We start from the raw sequence: 21200 nt of genomic DNA on the forward strand, positions 1-21200 counted from the left end.
GGATCTCACCAAGATTCTCACCAGATTTTGATCTCACCAAGGTTGCGGTCCGGTGCGGTAGTCTGTTAATGCTTATACATTGAAATAAAAATGAAGTAGGCTGAAAATAGGTAATTTAAAAATATAGAAACCAAGTAGAAATGTTGCTGACCTTCAAAATGAATTTATTAGCGTTTTAATATAATACTTTGGTACTCTTTAAATACAGTGCGTGAGTAAAAAAATCACTACAGACTTCACGTTCTAGCGAATTGATTTATTTTCCACCTTTGGTTGGCTGCCCTGATACGCTTGTCAACAACTTCAGTGTGGTGGTGCGATAGTGATTGCGCGTAGTGTTATTGTTTTGTGAGAAAAATTGTTAAACTTAACTAAATCGTACATTATTGTCACAAGTTTTATGTTTAATTTTAAGTTTACTTCATAGTTATTGTTTTTTGAGTGAAATATGTCCTTCTCAAGAGCGGTAAGTAGAAGTTCAACCTACATCAACATCATAGCTTAGGGCGTACGAATGTCCGGGAATGGAGAACGTTTATCATTTAACTCCAGTTATTTATACTGTAGATGACATCTAATGAATTATTTTTACTTTGGAACACTTTAAGTGTCGGAATTTGTGTGATTAATTTAGTGAACTCCAAGTTTTTGTTGGTTTCGGATATGCATCCTCCATATTTTACTGCTACGTGCATGGTACCAACTACATAATAAAAAGTAGATATAGACTGCCTAAACCAAAACCGTGTTCGTAACTTTCGTTGAAATCGACGATTTTAGGAGTGAAACGCTTGATTTGGGTTATTCCCACTAGTTACCACCAAGTTCTTACCAGTGGTAACTGCTGGGATTTTTTTCCCACCTTTTACCACTGGTAACTACTGGGAAAAAAATTCCCACTAGTTACTACCAACTCGACTTGGTGCAACCAAAATATTGTTAGAATTCAATACCAATAAAAACAGTATAAATCGTATAGTATAAATATATCGTGCTGTAATAAATAATTATGTGTCAGTTAGTGATTCAGTAAACTGCTTTAAAAGTGATCAAAAATACTAAAATAGTTTTTCTGGTATAAGTGTAAAAACTAAAATAGAGAGTTTCATTCTAGTTAAGTAGAAATTAACTTATTATACGGATTAAATTTGTCTTATTAACTGTGAATTGAATTACATATTTATACAAACGAACAAACAAATCAGTCAAAATACAACAGAACTGGTTTCATTTTATTGTTTACAGCTACTTTATTTCGTTCTATTATAACATGAAGCAGAGCTGGAATATGTAAATATTCATAATTTATAGTTAGGCTAAATAAGTAAAAGGCATGATTGTAATTAAAACCGCTTAGGGCGTGCATCGAATGGGCTAACAGCTAGGACTAACCGGCATAGGCTCGCATTCCAATTATGCTACATTAATTATAATATATAATTATAGTACATCGCTTGGTTATGTTACACTGGTTGGGTCGATTGCTTAAACACCCACGCTAGCGGGATGGTAATAACACTCTACCGGAGGGGCATCAGGTACTATTGAAACACTTCCTTTTTTGTATTAAACTATTATTCTTTTGAAACTATGTTAGCCAGCTTTGCGCCGTGTTATAATAGAACGAAATAAAGTAGCTGTATATAATAAAACGAAATCAGTTCTATCGGTTTTTGATTGATTTGTTTGTGGACAGTGGTAAAAGGTGGGAAAAAAATTTCCAGTAGCTACCACTGGTGAGAACTTGGTGGTAACTAGTGGGAGTAACCCCTTGATTTTAGTTATTAATATTCAAGTTTAGTCAAGCATTATCTAAAACAATGACTTTAATTAATGGCTTATAAAGTACTGCATGTTGCATTATCATTTCGTACTAATATCTCATAACAAAGCCCCGGGGTCCGCTTGGTTACTAATGATGTCCAATTAAGCCATTGTAAAAGATTATCTATATTACTTTATTGGACCTGGATAACATTTTTGAGTAAACTAGGATTCATTAATCTACTCGCGTTGTGCAAATTACAATTACAATTAGAATTACAATTACAAGTAGTGTGAGGGCATGGTGGTTTGATAAGTAACTTGGCTTGACATGACAACAAAAGCGTTGAGGGGTACCTTATTACAAGCTTTTATTTACTTTCACCTGACCGTTGTCTGTCTGTCTGTGTGTAATCAAATCTTGCAAGTTAAATTTGATCCACTTCCCGGTTTCCGATTGAGCTGAAATTTTGCATACATATGTAAGTCGGGTGACAATGCAATATTATGGTGTCATCGAGCTGATCTGATGATGGAGACCGGAGGTAGCCATAGGAACTCTGTGATAAAACGAAGAACCCTAATTGTGTTTGGGGTTCTTAGAATTGTCTCGATGAGTATTAGTTGCCTGTGGAAAAAAAAGTACAGTCGGCGATAAAAGCTTGTACCAAAAATGATTTTTTTGCCAAAAACTTATTTTTCTACATTATGTTTCCTCGAATGTTGATGTACTTATGCCAACGTTTCTGCAGCCCTTGGCGTCGTAACACGGTGCCAGGCCGTGGAGATTCATGGTGCGCCACACCATTTTATCTATTTTGTTTAAGAGGAAAGAGGACGGCTGTTTCAAAAATGTAGTCCCCATTTTCCTTCCTGTATATTGACATTATGGAAATATTTTTACATAATTACGAACTTAGAAATTATTTATTTAAGGTAAAATTATTTATTTACAAAAAGAAACTCTCTCTCTCTCTCTCTCTAGCCTTTTTCTACCCTTCGGGTGTAGGCCTCCTTCATTTTACGCCATTTGTCACGGTCTTTTGCAACCTGGAGCCACTTCTTCCCCGCAGTCCTTTTGATGTCGTCGTCCCAACGCATCTTGGGTCTACTTTGGGGACGCTCTTCCCCCCATGGTCGCCACTCAAGTAGTCGTTTACTCCACGAGTCGGTCTTTCTTGCTATATGACCCGCCCATTCCCACTTCAAATTTGCTACGCGTTTCACAACATCCGTGACCTTGCTCTGCTGTCTCAGCCACTCGTTTGTTTTACGGTCTCTCAATGTGACCCCCACCAGTTTTCTCTCTAGCGCCCGCTGGACCACGTTCAGTTTATGTAATATGTCCTTAGTGAAAACCCAGGTTTCAGCTCCATAGGTGAGAACAGGTAGGATACATTGGTCAAATATGCGTGCTTTTTGTTCGGCCTTAAGGTTCATTTTGAAGGCAAACTCAAGATTGGAATAAGCTGCCCAGGCTAGTCGTACGCGTCTGTTGATTTCATTGGTTTGGTTCTTCTTACCAGTCACTATCTCTTGTCGCAGATACACGTATTTATCGACAGTTTCGATGGCGGTATGGTTAACTGTGATACTCGCCTTGAACTTACAAAAATAAACTAATAAGTAAATAACTAGCTTAAATCTAAAATAGGCCCTTGAGGCAGTATACCAAGGATGCTGGCGGCATTTCCTCGCTGTATCGCAATGCTGATATTCTGCGAGGTAGCCACCAACATTATTGGATGTGTATTTTGATTATGGTAAAAATAAGGAGTCTCGAAAAAGCACGCACATTGCAGCACGCAGTGTTGGCCGAAACGTTAATGCAATTGAAAATGTTGGCCATTAACCATTATAAATTGTATCGTAAACTGTAATCGTCCGTTACGGTTTAAGGTGTATTAATACTGATGTAGAAGGCCGATCGGAGCTGGAGTCATCTTCACAGCTTGATCTACCTCTTCTGAACTCTGCAACCCAGTAAGGGACGTTGAAATAGGGTAAAGCATAAGAGCCTACCGTATGCTGAATATCCAAAAATATTTCCTTGGTAGACATTTTCTTCAAATAGAAGTACTTTATCACGGCAGCACGGCACGTAACATTTTTTTTCCATAATTGAACTTTTTAGTCGGCTTCTTTCACAAAAGACTCATTTACAATAGAATGGCGGGACAATGAAAAAAAACAAATGTCAAAAATTACGTCATAGTGCCAGGTCAGAATAAAAACAAACCTCAAGTAAAGAGGTTTTACAAATACTCCTGGCACTTAAGTCCTTTTATTATAGTCTGTTTTTTTAGCATTAGTAGAGTCTGGCTACTGAAATTTTACCTAAAGATTTGGCGGGAAATTAAAAAAATGTTGGACTGGTCACACTTTGTGTAGTAGGAATTATAGTTTTGATACTAGACAATATTTTTGATATTATGTGCTCAAGTAAGGTACCTAAGGAAATAAGTTAAATAAACGTTTAATTGCACTCAAAGTCAGCTCACATAATTTCTACCACAATTTAAAGTACAGTCAACGACAAACACATATGTTTACGTTCAAATATTAAGATTTTATAGATATTTTTCAGAACTTTTAGTTTATCCGTTTCTTTATACACTTGTCCTATTTATGAGATTCAGGCATTAATAAATTCACTTACTTAATCAAAGTAATAGGCAAATGTTAGAACTAGTACTTAAAGTATCAAAATATTTATAGAGCACCAACCTCCAAATTTGTTTACGTTTGGTTAGGAGTTGTAAACATTGCAGTTTTTCGTTATACAACGCTACACGTCGACTTCGCAGACTGTCGTAATTATTTACGAGCTTAAATAATAGTTGCCGAACCACACTCAGTATAGAAATTATTAATTTTATTTAAAATAAACCCCCTATAAACCGCAAACAATTTGAATGAATGACATCAATTGACAACCTACTTTTAGCTTTTTTTTAAATCATAGACAATTGGTGATACAACAACGAAATATCTGTCAACAATTTTTGGCTAGCCAGACTCTAAGAAGTTAAGCGATCTTGACATGTCTTTTAATTGAAAAATGCTTTTTAAAAATCAGTAACTATTACTTATGAAAGCATACTATACTTATGAATAATATAAATGATCATATTAGTCTATTAGATTCATAGTTGTTACATATTTGCCGTGACTTATTTTTAAAACGTGTTTTTAAATTAAAATACTCATCAAGATTGTTTGACTTGTTTTCTAATGCTAAAAAAACGAACTATAATAAGAAAATGTTTTTGGAAAAATAAAAAAATAAACTTTGTAGTGTCTTGTTCTTATATCTTAGATTTTAAAATATTTTACTACACCTGGTTTAAAAGTTATCGATTAGATGAGAAAATAATGATCTTTCATAGCAATAGTTTACAAATAATAATTAATTAATTACTTATGATTGTGTAAAACCAGACCACTTGATCGTAATTAGAGGTAAGCATCAGGACGGGACCGGAGATAAAGCACGGAATAAAATAGTACATTGTGCAACGAGGGGGGTAAAGTGAAATATTGGAAACGAGGGTGTTAATTAAAGACTCGAGTTTGCAATTTTCTTACCCCCGGAGTTAAACAATGTTTTTCATCACACTTGCGAACAAAAAACTACTTTTTATTGCGGTAATAATTCTTAAATACGGTGACATTTCAAAATTTTCAAACATTCGTCCGCCATGTTGTCATTCTCAAACCTCCTCGTTGCATAATGCACTATTTACGGGCTTTTACTTAATTTGCCCTGTTAGTTATTTAGTGTCGGTCAAATCTTGGAAGCATTTGACCCACTTTCCGATTTCTGATCTTTGCATCCATATAAGAGAGTTAGTTATCTCAATTATACAATTTTCACACTGGTAAAATATACATTTCAGCTTGTACTACTTATAAAGGCCGTATATTTCTCCCGTTTTCACTCATTGATGTCATATGGTACGGTAATCTGGGGCGATTCCACGGATCCAAATCGTGTATTGATACTCCAGAAAGGTGCAATACGGTTACTGGCGGGAGTAAAACCCCGTCACCCCTGTATGGAACTATTTAAGAAAAATCGCAACATGACGCACTACTCACTATACATGTTCGTAAGAAAAACCTTGCCACTGTTTAAACGTGTTGAGGTCACGGGCAAATTGATCAGATCCATGGGGAGACTCAGAACAGTGCCGCGACGCATGGCACTTTCATGCAAAAACCCGCGAGTAAATGGCCCGGCCCGACATACCATGCGTCTACTCGCCGAATTACGTACAGAAACATTCGAACGTCAACTGAGAGTCCTTTTATTGGAAAATCAACTTTATTCAGTAACCTCAAAATTCGACATTGTAAATTATTTTTAAATTGACATGTTTTTTTGTACCTAGTCTTTATTTAGAACATGACGATCATAAGAGGAGACTCGTAATTAGTTGTTCCCTAATTTTTGTTTTGATATAAATGGATAAATTTGTTGACATAGGTATATTACTTATTCAGACATTTTTAAATTGTATTTATTAAATAATGTTTTAATTATTTGTACTGACGATCGTAATATAAATTTGTGTAGATTGGTTTAAGATAATTTATATTATGAGAATAAATATCTAATCTACGAGTATCATGCATCATTATATAATAATAAGAGTCAGAACCGGACATATAAATTAAAATTATAATTAGTAGGTATTCAATAAATCAAAACGGATGACAACGCAGGAGCTGATTTGATGATGAAGACAGGAGGTGGCTACGGAAACTCTGTGATAAAACATCGCAAACCAATGTATATTGGGTTTGTTAGAATTGTCTCAATGAGTATTCATTGCTTGTGGAAAGAAAAGTACAGTCAGCGATAAAAGCTTGTACCAAAAATGAAATTTTGGCCAAAAACTTATTTATAACTTGCTTGTGTCATCGATCGGTTATAATTAAATACCTATGTTATATTAACATACAATGGGTATGCAAGGTAACGGATAATTGATGAACATTAGAGTAAGACGAAGCCTGGAAGCGATTTTTATAACACAAACGTGCAATTGTTATTTTTTCTACTCCCGTACTTTTATTCGTCATTTAAAGGGTCGTGCACACACACCTTTAAAACCCTACCTTATAGTTGTCAAGACAAGTCTTTAGTCTATTCTCCAAAAAAGTATTTGTGCATACACGCAGTATCTTTTTGACAATTTTACGAAATACAGTGTTGCCAACCTTATTTTAAAAGTCCTCTCTGACAAATAAGTGAACCATAGACTTTTTTTTTAATTTTATTCATTCATTCATTCTTTTAGATAGAAATAAATAAAAATAACCCAAAGCGAAAACATACCCTCCATTTTTGCTACTTCTTGATTTAAAAATATTTGTTAAATTTACAATTTTATTTCAAAGTAAGTGATGCTTGGTCGTAGAAAAAGTATTGTATGCAACGTTGTTTAACTGAGTTAAAAAAATACTCGTGGCGTCTTTATTAACAATTTTCGGCTTCGCCTCAAATTGTTACTCACGCCACTCGTCTTTTTTGACCTCTCTTGAACAACGTTTGCATAAAATACTATAAACGCATAATTTCATAGAAGTTTGACTAAATAACCTCATAGAAATAAAAATATATAAACTTGATTATTTCTGAAAGTATACTTCTGAGAGATTTGAGCCCTTATAAATACATAATCAAGAGACTTAAATCTACATCATACTAAAATTTCGTGAGATTTCATTGAAACCACTTTTTCCCTGTTTGCTGCGGAAACCTAATTAAAGTCCGTAGACGTATGGCCATCATTTATTCCGTAGGACTTACTTGCAATCGGAGATTTTGCATGTCAGGAGCATTGATATTTTTCTACAACGGGTCTTACGGGCAATGAGAGCCAATAGTGCAGTCTAACGCCAATAACGCGTTTGTTTGATGGATTCGCATCACGCGCGCGATTGGTTGTAAGATCGCAACCTTCGCATATAGTTGCGTTAGTTTGCATGATTGGCTCGAATTCGTGATAGACACCGATGAACTAGCACCATTCTTAGTGCCCGTAAGGCCCATCGTTAGATATATTGTCAATGGTCTAGATAGAGATAAATAAAAATAACCCAAAGCGAAAACATTTAGATTGCAATATTCATAAAGTCATCGTGAGGAAACCGGACTAATCCCAATAAGGCCTAGTTTACCCTCTGGGTTGAAAGGTCAGATGGCAGTCGCTTTTGTAAAAACTAGTGCCTACGTCAAATCATGGGATTAGTTGTCAAGCGGACCCCAGACTCACATGAGCCATGGCGAAATGCCGGGATAACGCGAGGAAGAAGATTCATAAAAAGTCATATTTTAAGGAAACTGCAGTAATTTATTTAAACGATTTGTTAATTAAAGTAATAATAACTAAGCAGGTAAGCAGACTCTTTATTACATTTTCGATCCAAAGATTACAAGAATTTATTCATCAAAAATGTAAAATTATAAAAAAAATAGATTGAGCAACAGCAAAAAGATGGCGCTAGTGCAGAGTGGAGGTAGACGGGTTTCGATCCAAAAATGCCAATAGTTAACGGCATTACTCATACAGCCAACATAACAGAACTGTTTTAGAAAATTTAAATACTTAGAGTTACACCAAGAAAAGTCCACAGCGATTTTGTTAGCCCACGCAGTGCAAGTGTTATTTTAAACGTCAAACTTCTATGAAATTATAACGTAATAAATAACACTTACACTGCGTGGGCTATCCAAATCGCTGCAGACTTTTCTTGGTGCAACCTTATCAAATAACAACTGGATGCGTGAAAACGGCTTTACTGATCATCTGATCATAGTGATCATGTTCGCTACCTATAGTTTTCACCTAATGTTCCAGCTCTATCTCCGCGATTTTTTCATATTTTTTTACCCATAGTCAGAAGGGGGGTAGGACAATTATTGTATCCGAAAATATTGACTCCAATCTGAACAATAATGTTGAATACCCATATTCCTTTTAAAGACCTATCCAACGATACCCCACAGTCCACATTATTGGGTTGAAGCGGAAAATAATAATAATACCCCATTTACCCCCTTATTCATAATACTTTACAGGCCTGATTTAGTTAAATTATGTTTTATCCCTTTCTTACAAATACATAAGTCAAATTGTTAGCTAATAGAGGCGTGTAACGCTTTTATGAATAAGGGGTTTAATGTGTAGGGGAGGTACCCTAAAAAAGTTCTTTTTAGATTTTATTTTGTCGTATTGGTCGATTTATATCCATGCCAAATTACAGCTTTCTAGGACTAACGATTATGGAGCAAAGCCTCGGACATATAGACGGAAATGGCGTAACTATAAAGGCTTGGTCAAACAGCCGGCGCGACGCAGCGCCGCGTCCGCGCCGCGTGATGCTTGTTCAAACAGGGCGCGCGCGGATCGCGCCGGCCTCACGCTCTCAACACGCCCTCATCGCGCGCGCGGGAACGCGGCGCACCGCTCGCTGCCTAACGTCCGATCCGACTGATGTGACCTTGCGAGACGCGGCGGGCCGCCGCGTCCGCGCGGCGCAGCGCTGCGCACGCGCCGCGTGGACGCTAGGGGCCGCGCGGCGCGGGGCGCGACAGAAGCGGGGCGTGATACCGGCGGGACGCAGTCTGTTTGACGTCGGTAACCTGTTAGCATGTGCCGCGGTCGCGCGGCGTGGACGCGGCGCGGACACGGCGCTGCGTCGCGCTCTGTGTGTGGCCAAGCCTTAAGGGTTCCTACGTTCCTAGTTCACTAAGGAACCCTAAAAATGGTGTCAACAAGAAATGGCGCCATAGAAGCTCTGATAAAATATTCATTCAGCTTAGGTTTGTTAGAATCGTTTAGATTAGTATCTATGTATGTAGCATGTATTTTATTTTTATAATATTATTTATGTATTTTATTTACTTTTGGACATTTTGCTTAGTTACTTTTAAAATGTTATTGTGCATTCAGTAAATTCGTCTATCTAATTTGCATTCTCCCCTCATCTACTCGAAGGTTAGCTGGAAGAGATCTCTTACAGGGATAAGTTCGCCTTTGTACCTTTTACGAGTACGATTATGACCGTGACTGTGTCATAAATTCAAATTGTTTACTCCTAAATCAAGCAATGTTACTATCCGGTATCCGGCCGGATAGTAGGTCACTATCCGGTATCCGGCCGGATATTAATATAATGCCCGGTTAGGCCGGATACCGGATCGTAACCGAATATCCGGTGCATCTCTAATAAAAACTTACATTTAAAATCATTATACACGGTGTAACATGAGGAAACCGAATAATTTTAACCACCCATTTCTGAGGTCAAAAGAAGTAAAAAAATGTAATAAGAATTTAGGTCATTTCGCCGAAAAAAACTTTTTTTGTTTTTTTTTTTTACTTAAAAATAAATGTTATTGGTAAACTTGTCACTTAAAATTGACTTTTACATTTTTTTTTCGTAAAACCTACTTTTTGCAAAATGTTAATTGTCACTTTTTGACATCTATCAATAAGGATATTTAGACTATGTCCCATAGCAGCAACATCACTATCAAAAAGGCCTTTTACATTATGTAACAATAAAAACTTGTTTTTTTTTATTAATAATATCTCTGAAACGAGGCGAATTTCAAAAAAGTTTAAGGACATTTTTGTCTCTAAATATGATAAGGAATACGCTGTTAAAATTATTCGGTTTTCTCATGTTACACCGTGTATGTATGATGTATTTTTACTAATGCACAACTTTTGTTTCAAATTCTCTGTATGACCAATAAGTGATGATTTATCAACTTTACACAGGGTATACTCACCGAGATTCACGTTTACCTTCCATTATAGTACGTACAGCTGAACGTTGCACGTTTTCTGCTCTCTAAAAATATTTAAAATAAATAGACCGGGAGATAGTGACACATTTTACTGGGTCATTTGTACCAGTATGGCGGTTCGTCAGGGGTCTAAGCATGTAATGAAGGAAAGAAAAATGATGGTCATAGCGCTGGTACCGGCGGCCCAATCGCGTGGGCGTTAGTCGAACGTGTCGGATAAAATACGAGTGTCGAACGATTTGTTCCACAAAAATCCTCGTATTTTCCGATAGTCCATAAAAAAGAAGTAGGCGGTAGCGTAATGCCATACTTCTCCGGTGTGACTTACAGCCCGCCATACTGAGGCGAACACATTAATTTAAAAAAAACAATTCAACCATTTGTGCCAAGCTAATTTTTGCACAGGTGATCATCGTCGAGCAGCCATTCATGGACATTACCATGCCATACTCTTCGGACGGTTCCAAATGGCCGCCATACCGCCGCAAGGGAGTTAATTTTTTTTTTTGCTAAACGATTTGTACCAAGGCCTGTTCACTTCCTAAGAAAGTTATGTCCCCAAACAATTGCGCATGTGTGCGCCTGAAGCTTCTATGTCTGCGTTGGCCTCCAAGAAAAAGTTGCAAGCAATAAAAATAAAAACATTTTTCTACAGCAACATTGCTCCCAACTCTGATTTAAATTATCACGAATTTTATACATTATTAATCATAAAACGGGACTTAAAACGCGTAAAACTTAATTATACGCGATTCAGTTTTAAAATTCAATATTTGCTTCCAACTGTCTTTATCAACGCCCATAATATATATGGAGGGTAGGTACGTCTACCCACCATAATAAAAAATATATTTGTCAATGACTCTGTCCAACTGCTGTGGTTAAAGTTCATAACGAAAATTTTATTTATTAAATCTTTAAATAATAAATACAACGTAGCGGTACTACCACTTAAGACTGTAAGTCTGTACCTACATGGATTACAGCAATGCACATAGAAAATGTGCTAAATGCGGAGCAACGGCTGTTGAAGCAGCCAGAGTGAAATTCACAGTTTTAGTGGGTTCAGAAGGAACCGAGTCATAATGCATCTGGAAAGCGTATTAATTAACAGTGAAGAAATGTATGAATACAAGTTGGAAATCTGTGTAAAATGCCGTGTGTAAAGTGTAGTGTATCTGTGTGTAAAGTGTAATAGGTAGGCATGCCTAATGTTATTTGTATTACACTGGAAACTTTGTGAATGCGCTTTATTAATGTCAATTTTTTTATTAAGTTGTCAGGGTTTAATTTTCAGTGTATATTTCTATATGTAAAACATATTTTTAATAAATAAAATTATACAATGTTATAAACATAAATATGCCTTTTATTTAAATCAATTGATAATACCACAAACAAGGGGTAATATTTGCATCTTTCATATATTTCGTGATATGAAGATAAAAAATATGTTTATCAACAGAATTACTACCTACCAATACCCGCCAGGCTAAACCGGTTGTCAACTTTAGTTCTTGGTACACAACGCGGCGCTACTAGTATAAACGTATAAACGTTTGGGGACATTTTTTTGTATGGAGTTACCGTTCTTCTCCTAGTGAGTATTATATTCTTTGATTTGTACCAATATTGCATTTAAATTTTTGGAAAGTATTTGATAAAATGTGACCGTTATTATAATTGCCATACTTATAGTAGGGGGAAAAAGTACTGCCATACTTGAAAAACTTATTTAATCGACACGTTTCAAAAATACGACTATGTATACGTAAAATAATTTTTTACAGCATGGCATCATCAATTCATCATATTCTGTTTGTTTGGATACAATTATACCTAAAAAAAATATTTCAGATTATAACTACGGGGCGGACGACTGTGAGACTTAAGCCAAGACTTAAAACAAAAAAACAATTTTTTGACGATTTGTACCAGTATGGCATTTGGATTTTTGGAAATTATATGATGCAATGTGACCATTATTATATTTGCCATACTTCTAATAGGGGGAAAAAGGGGCACCATACTTGAAATAAAAAAAATATTATTGTACACATTTGCCACCTCCTACAGGTATGGCATTATGAGATTTCCATTTATGATCACACAGAAAGTCTTGAAAAAAAATTACAAGATGGTACAAATCGTTTAGCAATAAAAAAAAAATTAACTCCTTATGGCGGCCATTTGGAACCATCCGAAAAGTATGGCATGGTGATGTCCAAGAATGGCTGTTCGACGATGATCAGTATGATCACCTGTGCAAAAATTAGCTTGGCACAAATGATTGAATGGTTTTTTTTAAATTAATGTGTTCGCCTCAGTATGGCGGGCTGTAAGTCACACCGGAGAAGTATGGCATTACGCTACCGTCTACTTCTTTTTTATGGACTATCGAATAATACGAGGATTTTTGTGGAACAAATCGTTCGACACTCGTATTTTATCCGACAAGTTCGACTAACGCCCACGCGATTGGGCCGCCGGTGCCAGCGCTATGACCATCATTTTTATTTCGTTCATTACGTACTTAGACCCCTGACGAACCGCCATACTGGTACAAATGACCCAGTAAAATGTGTCACTATCTCCCGGTCTAAAATTAATAACTTTAGACGCGCAAACGTGACTTTCTGTAACTTTTAAGCCAGTTTTTATATACGTTATGTATTCGAGTTCCCTGCTTATTATTTCTCATACCGAGGTGAAACTCTTAATTTAACTGCGTTTCTTTGGCTTCGGAGCCCTCAAAAGTCTCCAAGTTCGGTCCAAGTTTTTTGACGTACTTGCTCTATAACCCTACAATGAATTTTAATCAAAAGAGCAAGCGAAGCGAAATTCTTACATTCAAGTTGGAACACACGGCTGGCTAGGGGCACGTCCCGGCATTTCGATGTTTTTAAGCGGAACTATCAGAGGATAGTTTGATACACAATAACATAAGGAAATTTGTTCTAATCGAAATGAAATTGAGTGAACTTAAAGTTGTGGGCATTATATTTTAGTCATTAAATTTTTAGCAGGCTCGATCAAGAGGTTATGGAGCTAGAAGAGCTTTAAATGCTAAAAAGCTATTTTTGAGGGGTCTTGCTATTCTAGTCATTTTGATTGCAAGAAAGTATGGTCGAGTTTGGTATCAAATGAAAGTGCTCAGTTTACACATTTATAATATTGTTTTTTAAATTTAGTTTAAAAACAATAAGATTTTAAGGTAAAAACGAAATAAAATAAACATAATATTAGTATTTGTCAAGAAAGATTACGGCTTACCACAGATCATAGACTAGGAATCCTCTAGATCCTCTAGACCGAGTTTAGAGCAATTATTTCATGCAACCGATGATGCCAAAAATACGAGGGTGCGCGGGACGAGGCGAGCGAAGTCCCGTGCCGTGATTGGTCCGTTCAAATACACGGACGTCACACAAAGACACTTTCGACTCGAACATGGAGTAAAATTACCGTATGCGTGGCAGAGGGGGTAGCGCGACTATGCTCGGTCTAGAGGATTCCTAGTCTATGCCACAGATACAGTTTATTTTAATATCTATGGTGACTTAAATTTATCAATTAAGGGTTCCACAGTTCTTTCATAACGCTGTTTTCGATCCTTTGACGAATAAGTAACACTGCATTCAATAAAATTATTCTTTTTGGCGAATCGCTTGTTCTCAGTTCGGGGCGAACTACTAGTTTAATGTACAATACAATTACTCTTTATTGCACACCTCATTACAGAAAACAATACAAATAATACAGGAAGAAGAGGTTAAACAACAATCAATGTAACACCTATGGTTTGTTGTTACAGATACCGTCTGATGTTATGAGCTGCGGGATGCAGGCTGGCAGCGGTAGCGGACGACGACTGTGAAATCGTTCGTAGTGGTTGTTTGCGTGCCTAGCTACAGCGAGGAAAGGCGCCACGTGTGGACCTGCGTACGCCCGGGGGCGGGCGCTCTGCGCCGCCCCACAACTGCATATGTAAGTGCCATTGCAACAGTAGTATGCGTGCGCTGTTAGTCTGCCTCCCTAGCGTCGCCATGGCAATCGAGGCCCGGATATTTACCTGCCATCGCGAATGCGTTATTGACGTTTCGTCAGCGCGGCAACTCATACCTGTTGCATCATCGCCCCTTCAAAGGGTGCTGCGAATATTACTTATCAGTTGGCTGTGGTTTAAACCGGAAATACTAATACGTTTTCGGTTCAGTGCTGCTGTCAGTATGAAAACTGCCTAAATTCATATGAATTAATATGAATTAAAACTATAAATTCTATTTGTCGTATCTTATAATATCTGCTTAAATTTTTTTCATGGTTCCTTGTTTATATATGTTATACTTTTCCGGAGGTGAAAATTCATTCAACATCAATACCATGCATTTTGCGTGACTAAGTTATTGATAATGTGTCGCATAGACCCACTTAGAACCATGAAAAAATATATAAAGCAACGAGTGTCAACCCTACATTGTTGCAATTCTTCGGAGGCCTACACCAGTTTTGCTAGACGGTAAGCGTCGTGCGAATTCACCTGTTGCGCTAAGCGTAAAAGTAGCATGAAGTGACCTTCAGAATGATTAGTTTGATAGAATCATGAAGACCAAACAGTAGATTTTTTTTGTAAAAGTACAAATAAGAAAAATTGAAAATTAAAACTTAAATACATAATAAACGCGTTAAGTGCTTTTTTTAATTTATACCGTAATACAGTTAAATTAAAATTATACAAAAAGTCGATTTTCTGTTTCCTTCTGAATACAATTGTAAATGGTCTTTCAAACCGATTACCTATACATAATGTTTGTTTTATAATTCCGCTGATTTGACGTTAAGGGAGGTAGAAGCTTGCCTAATTTCAGAAGAACAGCCTCCAAAACTAAGTTTCGTATATGAATTTCCATTTGAAGTAAATCTAATATTTATAATTCCTAAAAACTATACGAAAAAAAAATCTAATGCAAGTTTACACCTTTGCTTAATGTCTAATCAGATAAAAAATAATTATTCATTCTCAGCAGTTGTTTATGTACTTAAAGTAAAAATATTTTACAGTACATATGGTGCTATTTTTCCGCACTAGTGCGTAAAATAGCACTTTTCGTGCGATGTCAAAAGTTTAAAGGGCCATATGTACTGTAAAACGTTGTACGATACACGTGAGAATAGATAATTCGCAACTCGTGTCGATTTAAAACACTCCCTTCGGTCGTGTTTTAATTTAACGCCACTCGTTTCGAATTTTCTCTTTTACGCACTTGTATCGTAAATAACTATATTCGTGTAGTGAGCACAAATATTGAAGTATGTTGAGGGTAAGAAATAACTAAATCTAACGTAACAAATTTTCCCTTGATGTAAAAGGAATTAATAAAAAACAGCTTGTATTTAAATTAGGTTTTTAATAATTTTCTCTACATGCGAGATTTTTTTTTGGGCTTGTTAATATTTCTCGCGTCGAATGCTGCTGGTCCGTATGACAGTAAGTAGGTACATTTTTATATGGAGAAGCTGACACTTTTTGGAAGATTAGCCCATTTAATAATTTAGAAATGTAATAAAAATACGTTAGAAACATATTTCTTCCAATTTTTTTTATTAATTTAACCTATACAGAAGAGACTTGAAGGAATTGTTATTATAGACAATCATTCGACGTGAGAGGTATAGTGATTATATCTTTTTTTCTGCTATGCGAAACTTTTAATTTTAAACACATCTATTTTTTTATTTGTTTTTATTTTTACTTGGACAAAAGGCAAAGGGAACCAATAATATTAAGCGTATTATGAAAAATGTGAAAATGTCTTTGACTGTTGCTGGTCACCTTTACTGACTGTTTTTGGAAAGCCAGGGATAGAAAATATGAGTGTGATAATAACTAAAACTTACGACAAGGGAACGCGTTAAACCATCGTTATACACAATGTTAATAATCCTATTCAACTTAATCCGTCCAGTAGTTGTTTTGAAAGTAATATATAATGGTCGTCACCATGACAGTCTCTATGGCTCCCGAAAAAAGTGCGCTCCGGAAATGACAATGAAAACTTTGATCAGTGAGGTCGGGCCCGGGAAATAGAGGAACGGTCGGCGGCGACCGGGCGGGCGCGGTTGTGGAAAGGGGCAGCGGTGGTGGGTCAAGCCTCCCTTGTTGCGTCCCTGCTGTGCCTTGATCACATTTATCGATTAATCCCGGCCGCAGCTAAAGATAATCAGCGAGTGCATTTCGATATGCGATTGGGTTGCTGACGCCGTAGCGCGCCCGCCGTTGACCCACTAAGCCCCCATTCGCACGGGAGCTTTTACAACGCGCGTTAAAAAAGCGTTTGAATGACATAAATGGATAACCATGTAGTATTCACACGACAGCGGTGGCGCTTTTTATCAAGCGTTGTTAGATTTTCGACTTTAAGCCTTGGTCGTTAAGTCGAATTTAGAGTGTGGACAGATTCAAGCGCTTTTTTAACGCGCGTTGAAAAAACTGTCGTGCGAATGGGGGCTTAATATTCATATTAAGCCCTTGGTTTTCAAATGCAATAAATCACTGGCATGCATTAATGAGTTCAAAATTATTTCTATCCTAAATCTCTTTTGACTAGATTTTCCTCTGACTTTTGTCCTTACATTGCCGGGCTTTAGAAATAGTCTAGTTAGCATGTAATTCTGTTTTCATTTTGTATTATATTTTGGTATATCATGATATCAATGATATGACTAATTTTGTTAAAATGATTTTTTTAAATTTATGTATTTATTGATCGAATATTCTGGCATAGGTACTCTTTATTTTGCATACTTGGCGTACCCGCTTATTTGCAGTGCTTTCCTAGTAACAAAAGGACGAAAACTCCTTGTAGTCCAGTTATAACTACTTATATTTTGGACTTTCGTAGCTTAGTTATGAACACGTTAATTGTATGAATTTGTGTTTTTGTGTTAACGAAGAAAACCCACAAGGTAGTAAGAATCATTGCCAGACTTTTCGAAACAAACTAATATACGGTTTCGCACTATTTGTTTACATATTTTGTCTATACATTTTGCAAAACACGTAGTTTCTTGTTATGTTACAAGGTTCCTGGTTTGTTTCCATTATTATTGGGTATTTTTGTTTATTGATAAAATATATGCTGTTGGCATTAGCTATTCTGTCATGAACATGATTAAAATTAATGAGATGAAAGGCTTAGCACTACATTTCTAACACTGAGTTACATAGATACGCTTTGGCGTGTTGTTTATAGCTAGATTTACATTAGATACTACAATGGTTTTAAACTGTCTTTGGATCTATATAATAATATGCAGTAGTAAAAGTTGACATGGTAGATTGTATTGAATAATTTTGTTGTGTTTTGTTTAGATTCCCACCAGATGGTTTATTGACAACGGAGCAAGCTAAGCATGATGTAGAGTTGAATCCGCATATCATTGCGCCGGACCCATTTCTGTCAGACGATTGTTTCAATGATTTTTCACCGGTACATCCATCTTTTATTAACACGTAAGTATCCGGAATACGTCAAATGTATAAAGGTGCTCCCGCACAAAAGCAAACAACAACAACATGTAAATGTAAAATATAAAATAGTGTACCCAATTAGCGTTAGTTAAAAAAAGTTCATCGCTGTCAGTTTCACGCTAATTCCTTCCTCCACTTTTTTCTGAAAACTTAGAGGTATGGTCAAAATTAATAGAGAGTCAATACAAAGCCGGCGCCCAACAACAGGCGGAGGATTTTTATGACTCGAGTTCGATACCCCCCCCCCCCCCCCCCCCAACACTTACAAATAAAAAGAGTTAAAATCGCTATAACAAATAATAATAAATGCCTATCCAAATCGGTATACCTAAATATTAAATTATAGATATTTTCCGCCATTTATAGTTTAATGCGGCATATAGCCACGATTGAAAATTGTGGAACAAAAAATTGAGGACAATCTTACACAGATCGATCTAGACCCATTATTATTTTTTTCAGAATAACCCACTTTCTATTTTTGTTAAGTTGTTAGAGAATAGTAGTCGTAAGGTAATAAGAGATAGAGAATATACTTTTGACGCGTAGTCTGATCCGTTACTTATGCTGGTGTACAGACATCATGACGAACAGACGTAGGTAAATTTTCCTGTTCTTTAGAGTCAAACTTTTGGCGGCCAGAATCATGCATATTTACACGATTACACTATTGACTGGTAGATCCCTTAAGTATAAAACTTCTGTTCATAATTCATAACATTTATAACATAAATTTTCTTTTCAGGACTTTAGAAGAAAACATGATGAATCCGGGGGCAGATGAACCATCGTCTGGATTAAATGGAAGGCTCAGGCCCAGGAAGTCGAACATTCCCAGTCCACAACCTACCAAACTCGTCCGAAAGTCTGAAGGAAAAACTGGCCAAGAAAAGGCTAAGCGAACTAGTGCCGCATCCAAAACGCCGCCAAATAAAACAGATGATCTCGCAACAAAGTCTGATTCTATACTTTTATGTCCATATTGTGACAAAAATTTTGCTTCTAAACAAACCTTGTCGAAACACGTGCGGCGAATGCATGCAGCAAGTTCGAAGCAGGACAGCTTCATTGCCTGTCTGTTTTGTGGCCACTACGAGGCCGAAGCGAACGACATTATTCGCCACATGACGGAAACGCATCCCCAACAGTACTTTGCTTGTCTGAACTGCCATACACGATTTACCTCCTCGGTCGAACTTGCTGCACATAAAAATAAGTCGTGCGAAACCAAGTTACCTTATCGTAGCAGGCTTCGTCAGAAAGTTTCAACGGGTTCATTAAAAGAATCGCATAAAGATGAATTTGGAAATGACAGTAAAGTTTTCACTGACGGACACAGCTTTAATGGAGTCGTGATTTCTTGTGAACTGAAACCGTCTCTAGTAAGCGATGGTGCTGACATTGAGGATAATATAACAACGAATTTAATTTTGCCTCCGAGCAAGAGTCTAGGTAGCAGTACGGTAATAGAGAAGAGCGCTGTAATCGTGCTAGACGACATTCAATGGAATAAGCGAATCCCGCCCAATTTCTCGTTTCATAACACTGACGCCGACCAGATTCTATCGCGGTTGGGCGTCGTGCATCGCTCGCCTAGAACGGGCGAGTCCACTAAGAAAGATTGGAAAAACTTAGATGAGACGACACAAAAGTTTGAAAAGTGTTTCGACACTAGTTTTTACTCTAAAGTGGCAAGTAACGTCCAGGAAAATTTAAGCAAATTTTTGGACGGGTCTTTCAATTTTAACCCCGATCCAGACAGTACTATTAAAACTAGAAAGTCCAAGAATAGTGTTGTCATTAATACTGCAGAAGGATTTCCCATTCTCCTCGCAAGTGAGCAGTATTCACGGAACGCCTTTGATCGATATATGCCCCGGGCGATTGCTCCAAAGCATAAGTGGAAATGGGACAATTTAGAAAGCGAAAAGGGTCCTATAAATCCCGATCAAATCAAGCGCGATTCGCACACAAATAATTGCATTATATCTTTGGTCTCCAGTTTAGATATCTGGACACAACTACGTATGAGGCGAAAATTCGAAGAGAAATTTGGCTGTCCACCGCTCGAAAAAAAGACTGAAAAGCAAACAATCATAAGTAACGAGCTGAAAGACATACTAGAAAGCAGGGAACTTCCAACTCCGTTATCGCAAGTAATGAAAATTACAAAGAAGGCAGCAGAAAGCACCGGGCGGGGCGACTTCCCGTCATCGTTGGGACTCACGCCCTCCACCTCCACTTACGAGCTGCAGCCGGCCGTGCTGAGCGGCGAGTGGGTGCGCCCGCGCTGCTATGTGTGCTGCGCGTGCGGCGAGCAGAGCAGCGACGCGCGTGCTGTGTCCGCGCATGTCTCCACGCACCACCCCAACGCCCAAGTACAGCATTATGAAATTGTTGGGGAGCAGCTGTTGAACGCAGACATATTGAAGCATCTCTACGTGCCGCCTAGTCAGATGTGCAATCGGACGCGCCCACCTAGGGGTTTCAGAGAGTGTACCAAGTGTAGAAAATCCATTACGCTCGATGACCTGCACCAGCACATGTTGGACTGTGCAGGAGACACTCCAGCCGTGCGTAGGAAATGTCGATATCGGCCTTTTGGAGTACGACGTCGTCGCTCGCGTCTGCCGGATAACACCATAAGAAAAAAGATTCGTAAGGATATTCGAACCAGACAGACTAGGCCGAAGACCCTTATGAGACCTCGACCCATTAGAACCGAAGTTGGCGACGGTAAGTTAGATTTAATTAAATACTTAATTAACAGCATTAAATAGGACGAAAATACGACAGGATCTTGATACAATGTTTTATGTTTAACATGTCCCCGATGGTAAATAAAGCACTTAAGTTATAGCTATTAGAATATAAGTAATAGTTATTTGTTTTACAAGGCGCGGTTAAACAATAACTTTACCCCCTTGTAAATAATGTTAATTCTATTTAAGTGAATTGGGGGCTCCGAATTTGACAGTTAATGAATATGGCGCTGAATGTTGACAATGTTTTGCGGGAACTGAATTGTCAAACGTTGTCCTTTAACCGACTTAACGCATAAATCCATAATTTATATAA

General features: G+C 37.3%; 1 protein-coding gene across 2 annotated transcripts in view; it reads left to right on the plus strand.

Annotated features, from left to right (window-relative positions):
• The first annotated feature begins 303 nt into the window (after positions 1-303).
• The window catches only part of LOC134679476 (uncharacterized), a 33673-nt gene continuing 12776 nt past the window's right edge, over positions 304-21200 (plus strand). The window contains exons 1-4 of one of the 2 annotated variants that reach the window (XM_063538403.1): positions 305-466; positions 14406-14578; positions 17964-18104; positions 18868-20858. In XM_063538403.1, the coding sequence (XP_063394473.1) occupies positions 18884-20858 (1975 nt within the window). In that variant the 5' untranslated portion in view covers positions 305-466; positions 14406-14578; positions 17964-18104; positions 18868-18883. Of the gene's footprint in view, positions 467-14405; positions 14579-17963; positions 18105-18867; positions 20859-21200 lie in introns of both variants that reach the window. The other variant, XM_063538402.1, reaches the window with a different exon arrangement.

The sequence above is a fragment of the Cydia fagiglandana genome, chromosome Z (genome assembly GCF_963556715.1).
Source record: "Cydia fagiglandana chromosome Z, ilCydFagi1.1, whole genome shotgun sequence".
NCBI classification, from domain to species: domain Eukaryota; kingdom Metazoa; phylum Arthropoda; class Insecta; order Lepidoptera; family Tortricidae; genus Cydia; species Cydia fagiglandana.